General features: G+C 35.2%; 1 protein-coding gene across 3 annotated transcripts; it reads right to left on the reverse strand.

Annotated features, from left to right (window-relative positions):
- Positions 1-1,707: 1,707 nt before the first annotated feature.
- On the reverse strand, positions 1,708-11,392 carry LOC124395456 (beta-1,4-galactosyltransferase galt-1-like). Of its 3 annotated transcripts, none has more exons than XM_046863951.1 (2): positions 10,745-11,392; positions 1,708-3,428 (listed from the first exon to the last, which is right to left on the reverse strand). In XM_046863951.1, the coding sequence occupies exon 2, from the start codon at positions 3,362-3,364 to the stop codon at positions 2,084-2,086; it is 1,281 nt and encodes a 426-aa protein (XP_046719907.1). In that variant the 5' UTR covers positions 3,365-3,428; positions 10,745-11,392; the 3' UTR covers positions 1,708-2,083. The 3 variants fall into 3 exon arrangements, with proteins under 3 accessions (XP_046719907.1, XP_046719906.1, XP_046719908.1); XM_046863950.1 differs by having other exon boundaries at positions 10,129-11,392; XM_046863952.1 differs by lacking the exon at positions 10,745-11,392 and adding an exon at positions 4,241-4,263.
- Between the last annotated feature and the right edge of the window lie 1,838 nt (positions 11,393-13,230).

Below are 13,230 nucleotides of genomic sequence, written 5' to 3' on the forward strand. Positions count from 1 at the left end.
TCTTCTGTCCACCACAGCACAGCAAGCAGTGATACATATTTTCTTCACTGCAAGACACTATAGCGATTGTCCGTATCACTTTCAGCCTCTGTCGATGCTCTATTTAGTAGAAGTACTAAATGTTCAGCATAGTCTCCAGTGAAGAAACACAATGTTTAATAAAATAAAATAAAAGCCTCATAGTACATTAGGTTTTATAGTATACAGCTACTTGCCACAATGCACCTTAATGCAACTATAATAAAAATACTTTTAAATGTTTGTAGTAAACAAGATAATTATGTAAATTAAAAAGCAATATAAGCTATAAAACAACTGAAAATTTCCTTTCCAGGCGAGTTGCACCGTGTCGTTTTTAAGTTCTTCCCTTATAAGTTAAGTAAATTAAGTTTCTTCCCTCTTTTTTGTCATATTTGACAGCAAAAGTTAGTGAGGTCAGATTAAGTGTCATAGTTATACTCATCTAAAAGCCAAAGCAAACTACGTTTACGCCTTGAACGTACTTCATAATAATATATTAAATGTTTGCTAATTGAAAACATCTGAGGGATAAAATGTTAATTGTTCACCTGCGAAAAGCACCGAATTGCATGTTCATTTTGCTGGTTTGGCTGTGTCTGTAAGCGCATGGAAGCGTGCGTGCTGGAGGGGTTGTGTGCCAGTAAGATAATGTCTCTCTAGTCCAAGATAAAGAATACAATGCAGACGCCCACTTTAGTGACTAACACTCAGGATTAAAATTTCCACTCGTTGTATATTTGAGCTAATTCTGGCCCAAACTTACAAATATTACAAATAACTGACACAGTCGATGTAAACAATACACCGGCATGTTCTATAACACGTGTCAAACTTTTTGATGGTTTGATTGTCTTAAGCTAAAGGTCTATGCAACTTCACTCCACCACTGAATAATAATTAAAGGTTATTGCAACTTTTGATCTCAAAATTCAGACATTTTTTTCAGAGAATTGTGAGATATAAACTCGCAATTGCAAGAAAAGAGTCAGAATTGCGAGTTATACAGAATTTCTTTCTCACAATTGCGAGTTTTTAACTCGTTTGCGACACAATTTATTTGGATTTGTTGTAAACAGCTTTGTTAATACCTTGTCGTTGGGAAAATCGCATATTTTCAAGCTCTGTTTACAATAAAAAGGTAACTCACAGTTGCAATTCTGACTTTTTTTCTCTCTCACAATTATGACTTTTTTATGAGTTTAAATCTCGCAATTCTGACTCTTTTTTTCGCAATTGCTAGTTGATATCTCACAATTCTGAAAAAAAAATCTGAATTGTGAGATAAAATCGCAATAACTTTTATTTAATATATTCAGTGCGGAAACAGGCTTCCATATAAATCATTGCAAAATGTCCAAGAAGCGAATACATGTATATGTATAATGTTATGAAGCAGTGCTGATGGTGAAGGAGTACAATATACATCGGCATTTTGGCACCAAACACAGAGCCAAGTATGCCAAATTTAGCTCCACAAACAAAGCTATAGCTTCAAATGATGCCGCAGTGAAAGCTGGTTTATCAGAACATGATTAGTGGATGACAACGGAGTGTGATATGGCACATTAGGGTGAGGAGAGATTTACTTGGTGTATTGGAAGACAAGCAGCATTACCTCATCGACGTCACCCAAAACTTGACCAACATAGTTATGAACTGAAATAAATTTTATTTATTTTTTTACGTCAGAACATTTACAATAGTATGATTTAAATGACAAAAATAAATGTAGACGTGCATATATGCATTATTCCCCTGTAAATATGCAATATACTGCTGTAAACCGCATAGTTTAATAATGTAAAATGCAATGATATAACAGTAGAATACTGTATATGGAAAAAACAGTATTCTACTCTAATTAGTGTTTATAGTAGTAGTTCAACAAAAGTACAGTTGGCAACCCAACTGCTTGGATTTTACTGTAAATTTACACAAACATATTTAATTGAAAATTTTTTACAAAGGCTTTTACAGTGTATGTCAGATAAACAAATAGTCTTTTAGATTTTTTAAGAGTCTATTTATCATTGGTAGACTGCATCATAAAATGTTTACAGTGTCAAGGTTCTGAAATTTGCTCTGTATCCAGTGCTTGTTTAAGGACTTTGGAAACAGCGGGGATCAGACTGTCTGCATAGTCCCTGAGATGTGTGTCCTGTATTTGGGATTGTAGTGCCTCCTTTTCCTTTGGAACATTTCGAATGTGATACATGCGAGCAATCTGAGAATCCACTCTCACGCTAGGCTTTATGAAATGCAAAAGTCCATGGACTGAAGTCCTATACACTAAACGAGGATCAGCAATGATTTTGAACTCACTATATTTTTTTGGATCATTTTTTATTCTATAAATATGTTCTAAAATGTTGTCTCCTGCAAACTTCTTCCAGTAGTCTGGTGAGTATTTAGAGTCTGAATCATTGATGGTAAGGGGGAAATAATTATTCTCAAACTCAAAGCCACCAAAATTATGGTATTTCTTGTGTAATTCAGGAAAAAGTTCTGTCCAGTTTTTAAACTTAAGAGGAAGTATGAATTCATCCAAGTCTTGCATAGCTACATAGTGACTCTGGTACATGTAACGATACACACAGTCATTAAGTGCTGCAATTTGACCAAAGTAATGCAGCTCTCCTGGTGATACAGACTTCTGCCAGCCTCTGGACACATTGATGTAAGATGCTATTGTCCAGGGTATGATCTCCACAAATTGTTGCCTGACGTAGTAATCCAGAACCTTCTGTATATCTTTATCGCAGTTGGTTTTGTAAATCGCTACCTTCTGGGCACCGAGTATCTTATACATCTCCATGGCCTGCACAAGCATCAACACATTCCAATAATCAAACATGGCAGAAATGCAAACAGTGAACTCATAAGGAAAGACTTCCTGTTTCTGTTGATTCCTAACAGGCTGTAAGATGTGAATGTCCTGCGAGGATTCATCCTCTTTAGGTGATCGGTAAGTGATTGCCACATGTGTTGGTTTTGTACACATGTCTGGTATATTGCAGGTAATATCAGCCGTGCCGTATTCAAAGCCAAAGTGGTCAGAGTGAATGTCATATGTAGCATTTACAGATATGTTCTGTTTATTGCAGCACAACAAGCAGTGATACTCTGGGTTTTCACTACGAAGCACTATAGCGATTGTCCGTATCATTTTCTCCTTTTGGCGGTGCTCTATGTAGGAGCTGACCAGGTACGTGTTCAGATTGCCGACTTTAATGATTGGATCATTTTGCACTGTCATGCCACATGCCATCAAAGGCTTTTTTCCCCCTTTATCCAACAAGGGAATGTTATTCTGTTCATTTTTCAATTGAAGGAGCAAATACATCAGAATGAAAAGTCCAATGATGATGATCCACCCAAAAATGATCTTCAGTGGTACTTTTGCTGCCCTGCAAAGAAAATGAAAGGAAATTAAGTTAACCTCTATGTGCAGTTATAAATGTATATATATATATATATATATATATATATATATATATATATATAATATTTTGTACATAATTACTTTTAATAATTTGTAAATAAATGTCTGATTGATGTTTGGTACATCATTTTGGTGAAGGCGCATGTAAAGTTAAAAAATACATAATTACATATTTAAATAAGACAGGATTTTAAAGGCTTTTAATAGGGTGACGTATAAGAGTGGGGGAAGGTGCACACAGGTGGACTATGTTCTATGCAGGAGATGCAACCTGAAGGAGATTGGAGACTGTAAGGTGTTGGCAGGGGACAGTGTAGCTAGACAGCATAAGGAGAAAGAGGTTGGCAAAACAGAATTGGAATCGGCAGAGAGATGTGAAATGTAGGCAGGAGTACAAGGAGATGAGACAGTAGGTAAAGAGGGATGTGGAGAAGGCCAAGGAAAAGACATATGAGGAGCTGTATGAGAAGATGGACACTAAGAAAGTAGAAAAGGATTTATACCAATTGGCTAGGCAGAGGGACCAAGCTGGGAAGGATGTGCTGCAAGTTAGAGCAATAAAGGATGGAGATGGAAATGTGTTGACCAGTGAGGAGAGTGTGTTGAGAAGGTGGAGGGAGTATTTTGAGCAGCTGATGAATGAGGAAAATGAGAGAGAGAGAAGGTTGGATGATGTGAAGATGGTGAAGCAGGAAGTGGATAGGATTAGTAAGGAGGACGTGAGAGCAGCAATTAAGAGGATGAAGAGTGGAAAGTCGGTTTGAACAGATGACATACCGGTAGAAGCATGGAGATGTTTAGGAGAGATGGCAGTGGAGTTTTTAACCAGATTGTTTAATAAGAGTCTGGAAGTTGAGAGGATGCCTGAGGAATGAAGAAGGAGTGTGCTGGTACCGATCTTTAAGAATAAGGGAGATGTGCAGACCTGCAGTAACTACAGGGGAATAAAGTTGATCAGTAACACCATGAAGTTATGGGAATGAGTAGTGAAAGCCAGGCTGAGAGAAGAGGTGACCATCTGTGAGAAACAGAATAGTTCCATGCTGAGGAAGAGCACTACAGATGCGATATTTGCTTTGAGAATGTTGATGGAGAAGTATAGAGTAGGTCAGAAGCAGTTGCATTGTGTGTTTGTGGATTGAAGAGGACAGAGTAGTAAGGAGACTGATGATCCCCTAATGGGAGCAGCCGAAAGAAGAAGAAAATGTAATGTGTAGTAATATTAGGCCAAGTTGTATTGTTATTACTGACACATTTAGGGGTGTAGCCATCATTTCAAAAGTGAGAGGAACAGAATTGTCAAATGTAATAATAATAATAATAATAAAAAAATTGGTATAATTGACAGGGTTTATTTTCTTTTACTTTTAGACTGGGCCTTGAAAACGTGAACACAGGAATTTACATTGTTAAATGTAATTGTCGCCCAAATCCCCCTGGTATTTAACAGCAGATCAAATGACCCCTGACCCACACAATAATGCAGTGCTCCACACTAAATTACCCTTAATCTGATACGTATGTATATAAAACTCACATGAGATGTTGACAACATAAATATGATTTAAAATACCAATATATGGCTTGAACTGACACAAAACAATAAAGTATATACACAACCAGAATACAAAACACAGTCATAGCCTACTAAAATAGTTTGGCAGCTGTCTTATAAAGTGATGAGCAAAGAGATTCATAAAATAGTTTTAAATCAATAAAAAAGAAATAAACTTTACATTTTTTTTTTTACTTAAAATTTCTGAAATACCATATAGCTGGGTCGCTGGTGGTCTAGTGGTTAGGATGCGGCGCTCTCACCGCTGTGGCCCGGGTTTGATCCCTGGTCAGGGAACCAACCACAGCCACTCTTAGTGCTGGTCCCAAGCCCTGATAAATGGGGAGGGTTGCGTTAGGAAGGGCATCCAGCATAAAAACGTGCCAAATCAAACATGTGGATGGTCCACTGTGGCGACCCCTAATGGGAGAAGCCGAAAGAAAGTTTAAGGTTCCCTGCTGGTCTAGTGGTTAGAATGCGGTGCTCTCACCGCTGCGGCCCGGGTTCGATCCCCGGTCAGGGAACCAACCCCAGCCATTAGGGTTGCACAAGCCTTAGTGCCGGTCCCAAGCCCAGATAAATGGGGAGGGTTGCTTTAGGAAGGGCATCCAGCGTAAAAACATGTGCCAAATCAAACATGCGGATGATCCGCTGTGGCGACCCCTAAAGGGAAAAGCTGAAAGAAAGTATATTTATGAAATTCCATATACCATCCATCCCTTTGAACCTGATTCCCAAATCAAAAACAGTACATGAATTATTTCAAAAATAAAAATTGTGTTGTAAACAGAGAAAACAATCCAAAAGATTTATTTTCAAAAATCCTTTGCATAATCACATTACATAAAAAGTGATATTGTTTATTATAATAACGAAAAAGTAAATAATTGAATTTGATAGTTAAAAGTTCTTTCATCTTGATACATTCGCATTCATTAATCCACAACTGATCCTACACAAAAAAACCTTTTTCTCACACTCAAAACCAAAAACAATTAAAACTAATGTTCATAACTTCGTATTGTTGAAATATAGAGCACAGTTTCGTGTTTGTGTTGAGAATGTCATTAAAAGAGAATCGACGGCGGACCTGCAAGAAGTTTCAACAGGTGTCTTTACCATAGCAACGGTCGATAAGGAGGTACTGTAGGATTTACTGCTAGATTTCACACACCAAACCGATGGAAAAATTTAATTTCTCCGAATAGAAATGGCAAAATTAAGAAGCAAAGACGTAGCACAAATCTGCAGACTTGTTAATTTACCGGGAGCATATATTTACTTTATTCTGACTCGAAGCAACCAATGATGATGCTTTATAATTCCGAGTTGCTTACAAAATAAAAAGCATTAAAAACAAAAATAAAATCTCTTAATTATCTCTTAATGTTGAGTGATAGTGCTTGAGGAAAATTAGGAAAAAAAATACAGCGTCTGTGGCGCCCAGTGACAGAAATTTTTTTTTTCCCATATTCAAAGTTGCCAGAGTGACTGTCGGTGCTCTATGTAGGAACTGACCACATACAGAATGTTTTTCGACTGCTGACTTTAATGCAGACTTGTCGTTTAGTGACTTTAATTTTGTGCTGGAGCTCTGCAATTTTAAGATTGGACTATCTAGAATGGTACAATATGCCAATACAACAGTCTTATTATATAAGAAATGTGATTTTGTTTGTTTGTTTGTTTTATATATTTTTTTATTTTTTTATTTTCTACCTACCAATTCACATCCAACTACTAGCTCTCCTCTAACATATGGCTGCTAATATTTGAAAAGTGCTTAGATGCATTTACACAGCATCCAATTAATACTTGATTGACAGGACTGGCTGCACTGAATGCAAGGTAGTAACCTTTTCCACACAATTTCACCACCAAATCTATTGTCACAAGGCAGGTTGAATCTAGAGATTCTTTCTGTTGAGAGAAAATTCTGTACATACTAATTGCATGACATTAAATGAGATTGATCAGACATTGTGTCTTTTTGTCAAATCTTCATCTGTCCAGTTTCAGTGAGCCTGTTTGCTTTATTTGCTTCAGTTTTCTTGGCTAACAGGAATAACATCTAATGTGGCCCTTTGCAGCTGAAGCTCAGCTACCTCAAGGTTCAACATGTTCAACATGTCATTTCAAACCACACTGCCCATTTACTCTTATGACTTACTATTTATCTATCGTAAATAATCGCCTGCCTTCCTGAATTATAAATCACACTACAGGTGTGGCAGATAACCACATAATGACTAATCTATCTAAATATATTTTGGAACATTGCATATAAACAGAAATGTACTCCTTTTTGTGTTAATTTTACTATAAATAAAACGTAATTTTATTATTATTATAATTACTAAATCAGATCAACCTGTTCAAAACATCATGTGTCACTTGAAACATAATTTAATTAATAACTGCCAGTTTAGATTTAATTTGTGTTTTGTAATTTTATGGTCACATATGGAAGCAGTGTATTTCAACATAACACAATGTACTACAATCAAAATAAAAATACAAATAAAAAATAGAATTAGAGACACTTATTTTTTTACTTTGACAATACTTATGGACAAACACTGCCTCTAAGACAACTGTCTTGTAAAAGTGTAGCTTGAAAAATTCAATCAAGTGTAGTTTTGTGTTTAATACACCCCAGAGCCTCTTTGGTCTCTTATCACCATAATAATATGTAAATAATTTTTATTTATTTATAAATTGTTTTAGATATTATTATCTTTTATACCAAACACACACACACACACACACACACACACACACTATATATATATATATATATATATATATATATATATATATATATATATATATATATATATATATACAGTGCCCTCCACAATTATTGGCACCCCTGTTTAAGATGTGGTCGTGGATTTTTCTCTTTTTTTGCATTTGGGTTCTATGTTGTTTTAAAAAAAAGGAGAATTTTTAGAAGTCCACGACCACATCTTAAACAGGGGTGCCAATAATTGTGGAGGGCAATGTATATATATATATATATATATATATATATATATATATATATATATATATATATATATATATATATATATATAATGTGTGTGTAGAGCTTCAAGCCAATTCTTTTTATGGCTTTTTACTGACCTATCATAAAATGGTTCTGATAAACAGATCTGTTGATTTTATTCAGACAAAAAACATACCCAACCATAAAATGTATGTATATATGATTACAGTAAAATTATTGTGGCTATAAAATGGGAACAAAAGCATTTTAGAAGTGTACTTTGTATTGGAAAGGGTTGTAAAAAATTGTAGTAATATAAGGTGAAAACAGTGAACAAAATTTAGAAAGTTACTACAATGTACCACAGTTAGACTAAAAGACAGGAGGTGGAGCTGGAAGTAGCAGAGCTGAAGTTGTTGAGGTTTGCATTGGAAGTGACGAGAATATACAGGATTAGAAATGAGTTTAATAGAGGAACCACACATGTAGGACATTTTGAAAACAAGGTGATGGAGGTGTGATTGAGATGGTTGGGACATGTGCAGAGGAGAGACATGAGGACATATCGTTAGGAGAATGCTGAGAATGGAGCCACCAGGAAGGAGGAAAAGAGGAAGGCCAAGGAGAAGGTTTGTGGGTGTGGTGAGGGAAGACATGCAGGTAGTTGGTTTAAAAGAGTAGAGGACAGGGGGTATGGAGACGGATGATCCCCTGTGGTGACCCCTAAAGGGAGAAGATGAAAGAAAATGAAAAATACTACAATGTACCACAGTAATCGTAGGAATATTAAAGGTCAGTGCAGCAGTAGTGTAATAGTTTAGGCTGTAGGTGGTAAAATCATTAGATATTTAAAACGGATAAAGAAATGTATATGCTTGTTATCAGCCATATGATAACCATATAATGGCTAATCTATCTATCTTTTTGTGTTGATTTTACTACAATTATAAGTTTATTATTATTATTATTATTATTTTTTTTTTTTTATTTTTATTTTTTATTTATTTTTTTATTATTATTATTATAGTTACTTAGATCAGACCTGTCCAAAACATACTTTTCAAACATTATATAACAAATAACTGCGGGTTTAGGTTTAATTTGTGTTAGAAACCCTATCGCAGTTAACTCCACAAGCTTTGCCATTTTTAGCCACAAATGAAAGCAGTATACCTCAACATAACACAATGCACTGCAATCAAAGTATGATGAAAATCAATACTGTTTCTTTATGAAAAAAATAAATAAAGACATTTCTTTTTTTACCTTGACAATACTTGTGGACAAACACAAGCTTAACCTTTAATACAACTGTCTTGTAAAGATGCACCTTGTCAAATTTATTGTAGATTTTTGTTTAATACACCGCAGAAGCTCTTTGGTTTTCTACCACTATAATGACATCTCTGCACATATCTCACTTTTTGCACTATGACACTTTAAACTCTGGACTCGCACAGCACAGTGAACTTTATATTTTTATACCACACCATACCGCAGATGGACACTTTACACTACGCCATGCCACACACGGACACTTTATGGACAATCAAAAACAACCCTAAATTGTTTACTCTTGTTTACTCTTGTTTACTGTTTTACTGCTTACAGCCATAAGCATATTTTGTGTATCTTTTTCTCTAATATACATCTTTATAGATTCTTATATTTTATATAGTTTTTTTAGTTTATTTATCTGCCTTCTTTTTCTTTGTTTTATTTATTTTTCTCCCCATTCTATTCCCTCATGCCAGACCATCGTAAAAAATAAAATTTGATTTGCATTTTAAAACTAAACCAATATATATATATGTAAATGGAAAAATTTTCCCCCCTTGTGCTCGAGATATTAGGGTTCAGCGACATAACATTAAAAAATGCTTAGACAAATCGAGAATTTGGCGGTTCCACTTCAAAAATGTCGACTTAATAGGGTTGTCAAGTTAACCGAGGTCGAGATAAGTGCGTTCCACTGTATATCAATATATATAATTAATAAAATATATTTTATATATAAATAATATATATTATTAATAATTATATATATATTTATAAATATATATAAATATATAATAAAATTAAGATATTAATTAAGATGAGAATAACATTAAAATACTTTACCTCCGAAGTGCGGCATTTTGCATGTTCATCTTAAATGGTTTTGTGTGCATGCATGTGTGTGGGTGGGTGGGATTTATATGGTTCTTATCTTCAATCTTATGGTCTATTGGACTTTTGACCCACATATGCATCAATATTGTGCATATGGTATTATGAAGACAGCAGTGAAGTCCCTATAAATCCTGTAATGAAGCTACATTTACCTTTGTTAGAGAAGCTCAAGTAAAACGTTTCTCTTGAAGGCTATTCACACCAGAAACTACTGACATCAACTTAATTCTGTCAATTTGAATGTGCACACCTTTAACACCATCATTAAAATGTAAGCGAAAGTATTTTTACTGATTGAGGTAAAGTTAATACAATTTTTACTGCATTGTCGCAAAATAGCTTTAGAAAAATAAATAGATTAAGAATATTAATCTCATACAATTCATAAATTAGTCAATGTAAGTTTATCCCTAATAAGCTTATAAGAGGTGACAGGGGTAAGAAAAACTCCCTGAGATAATATTAGCAAGAAACCAGATGACCCATAGGAACAAGACCCATCTGGTTCATCTGGGTCTCACTGAATATCCATTCATTATAGTTTTATCATTGTTGTTATTATTACCTGTTCACTAATGAACACCAGCATAAAACTGTTCATGGCAGTTGTAGTCTTAAATCATTGCAGCAAACTGGTCATATAATTACAGTTCAAATCCATTTCCAAGATACTTAAGTGGAACTATACAGTGCATTCTTTTGTATATGTAGGCTGTTCATGTGGGGCCATCCTCTGCAGCAGTGAGTTACTTCGACTTGATAAAAACTCAACAAACTGGATATCAGAATGGATCAGGGAGTTCTGGAGAGCAGAAATGGAGAGGATCAATGGTATTTCAGGAGCATGTGCAGCTTAAAAGAGTCAGAAAGAAAAAAGGGTGTGGAGTTGGGGAAGAGTAAGAGAGAAAGATAAAAAGATAGAGAGAAACACATTTTATTATGCTTGATTATTACTGTGTGATAATTATTAACAGAGTGCAAGCAGGGGCTCTGGCAAGACTATGAAATATGACCACAAAATATGACTGATTCAGCAAGTAAAACAAACATTAACTTCTTCCCATTCTTCTTTCGGCTTCTCCCACTAGGGGTCTTGCAGATATTTTTCTATCACAATTCACTCCTGCAACTCCTCTCCACCCACTCCACCCTGCCTGCACTCTTTATTTTTACTGTTGACCCCAGGTACCTGAACTCCTCCACCTTCTCCACCTCTTCTCCCTGCAACCGCAACACTCCACTGCCCTCCCTCTCATTCACACACATGTACTCTGTCTTACTCCTACTGACTTTCATTCCCCTTCTCTCCAGCGCATACTGCTCACTACTCTCACCACAAATCACAATATCATCCGCAAACATCATAGTCCAGGGAAACTCCTGTCTTACCTCGTCTGTCAACCTGTCCATCACCAGTGCAAACAGAAAAGGACTCAGAGCTGATGCCTGATGCATCCAACCTTCACCTTGAACCAGTCTGTCGTTCCTACTGCACACTTCACTGCTGTCACACTGTCCTCATACATGTCCTGCACCACCCTCACATACTTATTTGACACACCTGACTTCCTAATACAATACTATTGCTGTGATGAAGACGCACTTCAGAAAACCAAACTGCTGTGATACTTGTGCTGCCTTGTAAATAGGAAAAATCCGTAAAACTTAGGAGTGTTAAACTTGAGTGTTTATGTGTGAAGGGTGAAAATAATGTTACATAAAATTATTTAACTGAGAATCATTTCTGTAGGAGCTTTATTATATTCCTTTACTTTTTTTGGAGTTATTGTTCTTTTATTCTTTAAACAGTCAGAATAAGCATTTCATGTTTTTGATTATGTGTGACAAAATTAGAATTTGAGACTACAGAAAGATTACAGTGGCTATAAAAAAATAAAATAAAAAATCTAATGAAAATGTATCTCACTCAGTTAATAAAAAGTGCATGAAGCTTGTTTTCATATTTAAAATCTTTTGTTTGAACTTTGATCAAATTTGAAAAGGGAACAGAGCTGCTTTTTACTTATACATTCATTTTTTTTTATTTACTATGTTCTTTTTGATAGATACAAATGTCTGTGGCAAGTGTGTAATCAATTGTCTAAGTCATGCTTTTCTCAAATTACCATCCCATTGTGGGGTTGTTTTTTTCCTCAAGGTAGATCTGCTTACTGGGATGTTCTATAAGTTACAGATTGATAAATCCAAAAATTCACCAAAGACATCTGTTGGGCTGTACTTCATATAAACCTCTGCACAATGTAACATATTCATAAGACATTTATGTAATTTTCTGTAAATATTGACCCGGTGGAAATTAATTTTCTTTGCATTACCTGCGCTACTTCTTTGCAACTACGTCGCTCCGCCTCCGCACTACGGATCCTACCCGCATTGCGGATCCTACGTTGTCACTCCGTCTCATACCTTTTCTGACATCAAAGGTGTTCCACCCAGTGGCAGTTCACAGCAAGCTCCGCGGTACCCTCCAATAGGACTGGCATGGACTGTTAATAGCTGAAAGATTGCTTTTTTTAATTGAAGGAAATTATTAGTTTTTGTTGTTTTGTTGTTGGCCTGTAAAAAAAGATTTACATTATAAATGAATTCGAAAGGCTATAGATAGATAGATAGAGAGAGAGAGAGAGAGAGAGAGAGAGAGAGAGAGAGAGAGAGAGATAATAAAATGAATACCACTGATGTGTGTTTTATTTCAAATGTAATTTCTCATGTGTTTATAATATTAAACTTTGGTTGTTTCAGATTCAATGTTTATGCAAAACTAAAGTTTGTTTCCATATGAAAAGGTTCATTACACATCTGGAGAGAAGGGAAAACATGCACAATTGCAGTCAATTTTTCAATAAATATTGAGTTTGACCCCAGTTTTTAATTTTGGCCCACTGTGTATTTGAGTTTGACACCCCTGATGTATAAAAAAACAAATATCGGATACATAGGTTAAGATGCACATTAAATGACTAGTTTTACATTTAAAAAGTTTTAGCAAACATTGTGGTTAATATTCGTACGTACACAAAGTTTGAAGAG

Source organism: Silurus meridionalis, chromosome 13 (genome assembly GCF_014805685.1).
Source record: "Silurus meridionalis isolate SWU-2019-XX chromosome 13, ASM1480568v1, whole genome shotgun sequence".
NCBI classification, from domain to species: domain Eukaryota; kingdom Metazoa; phylum Chordata; class Actinopteri; order Siluriformes; family Siluridae; genus Silurus; species Silurus meridionalis.

Excerpts from the sequence above, each read along its gene's own strand:
- LOC124395456 (XM_046863950.1), bottom strand. The coding sequence starts at position 10,259 with ATGCATATGTGGGTCAAAAGTCCAATAGACCATAAGATTGAAGATAAG. Across the intron at positions 3,429-10,128 it reads CAAAATGCCGCACTTCGGAG|GGCAGCAAAAGTACCACTGA; the intron begins GTAAAGTATTTT and ends TTTTCTTTGCAG.